The sequence below is a fragment of the Fonticula alba genome (genome assembly GCF_000388065.1).
Source record: "Fonticula alba strain ATCC 38817 unplaced genomic scaffold supercont2.2, whole genome shotgun sequence".
NCBI classification, from domain to species: Eukaryota; order Rotosphaerida; family Fonticulaceae; genus Fonticula; species Fonticula alba.
In genome coordinates, this window is record NW_009242972.1 from 1,607,882 (window position 1) to 1,609,441 (window position 1,560).

Here is a 1,560-nt window from a genome sequence, read left to right on the forward strand (position 1 = left end):
GGGGGGGGGGGGGGGGGGGGGGGGGGGGGCAAGCAGGAGCACTGGCGCGGCACCAGACCCGGGGCGAACCTTCCGGCCGGAAGAGCAGCGGCCACAGGGCCGCGTGCCCATACAGGCAGACCACCCACAAGAGCGAGGCAACGTGCATGCCGGCGACCCACCGGCCGAGCGGGCCCCTTGCCCGGGAGCCGGGCCGGCCGGCGCCCAGTAGCAGGGGCTCCAGCGCGGAGAAGCTGCCCCGCCGCCCGGCGAGGGGTGCGAGGGCGCAGAGCAGCCAGCCGGAGGGATGGACCGCGGACGGGCGAGCCGGCAGGTTAGATCACATCAGCAGGGGCGCCCCGATCGGGCCGGGCCCGCGGCATGGCGGCCGCAGGAGGAGACCGAGGCAGAGGCCCAACATACCCGAGCACCACCGTGCAGCCGAGGATGGCTTTCTCGTGCGCGTGCCACGCCCCGAGGAAGGCCCCCAGGGCGCCGAGCCCCATGGACGCGTGGAGGGCCGCGCGCGCGGGGCGCAGGCCCCCCGGGGCGCGTGCTTCCCGCAGCAGACCCCACGCGCTGGGCTGGTGGCGAAGGGGGTGTCAGTCCGGCGCCGGGCGTGCGTGACAGCCAACGGCCCAGCGCGTACCAGCATCAGCAGCAGGGTGACCACCAGGGCCCCGGCCGGCGTGGGGGTGGGCAGGACACGGAAGAGCGGCGTTCCGGTGACCAGCCCCCGCGTGAGGGACTCCTCGGCGTGCGCCGGGGCGGCCAGCAGCCCGGGAGCCACGCGGCGGAGGACTGGCCCCCCCCCCCCCGCCGGGGGGCGAGGGCGCACGCCCAAGCCAGCCAGCAGCAAGAGCGGGAGAGAGGGGAGCCAGGAGCAGGCGACACACGGTCAGCTGTCGCCACAGGGGAAGGGGGCGGGGGCGGGGGCGGGGAGGGGGGGGGGGAGCCCGGCGCAGCAGGCCAGGGCGACCCACGCAAATGCCCCACGCACCGAGGACCAGCACGCGCTCGGCCCCGCAGTAGAGGGCCCACACATTGGCCGCCCAGTAGGAGTGGACGATGCCGCGCGCGCCGACCGGGAACATCCGCCGGAGGATCTGCCCGGTGTGCGCCCGGACAGGCCAGAAGGCCGCCAGGCATGTCCCGGCGGCGGCCAGCGCCAGCCCCGGCAGGCGCCCGGCCGCCCGGCGGGCCAGGCCCCAGGCCCCGGCCCCGGCTGCGGTGGGGCCTCGCTGGGCCGCCGGCCGGTCGGCCGACAGGAGCAGCCACAGCCCCAGCCCGAGGGCCGAGTAGACCATGATGTGTTTGAAGACCACCGACGCGGAGAAGGTCACGGCCGCGGACAGGCGCCGGCCCTGCGCCGCGGAGGGCACGTCAGCATGCCGCTTGGCCGAGAAAGGGCCCGGGGAGGGGGGGAGGGGGGCAGGCGCCCTGCCCGATGGGTCGCATGGCGGCCGGAGGCACGTACCTGGCAGGCCAGGGCCAGGGCATACAAGAGGAGCCCATATGCCGGGGCGTTGTACTGGAAGTGGATGTCTGCCGTGCGGAAAATACATGAGTCCTGGTCGGGGG

General features: G+C 76.2%; 1 protein-coding gene across 1 annotated transcript in view; it reads right to left on the reverse strand.

Annotated features, from left to right (window-relative positions):
- The window catches only part of H696_01376 (hypothetical protein), a gene marked incomplete at both ends in the record, with an annotated part of 10,715 nt that overhangs the window by 4,972 nt on the left and 4,183 nt on the right, over positions 1 to 1,560 (reverse strand). The window contains 4 exons of the mRNA XM_009495270.1: positions 403 to 563; positions 629 to 780; positions 980 to 1,343; positions 1,457 to 1,524. Coding sequence (XP_009493545.1) covers positions 403 to 563; positions 629 to 780; positions 980 to 1,343; positions 1,457 to 1,524 — 745 coding nt within the window. The remainder of the gene's footprint in view (positions 1 to 402; positions 564 to 628; positions 781 to 979; positions 1,344 to 1,456; positions 1,525 to 1,560) is intronic.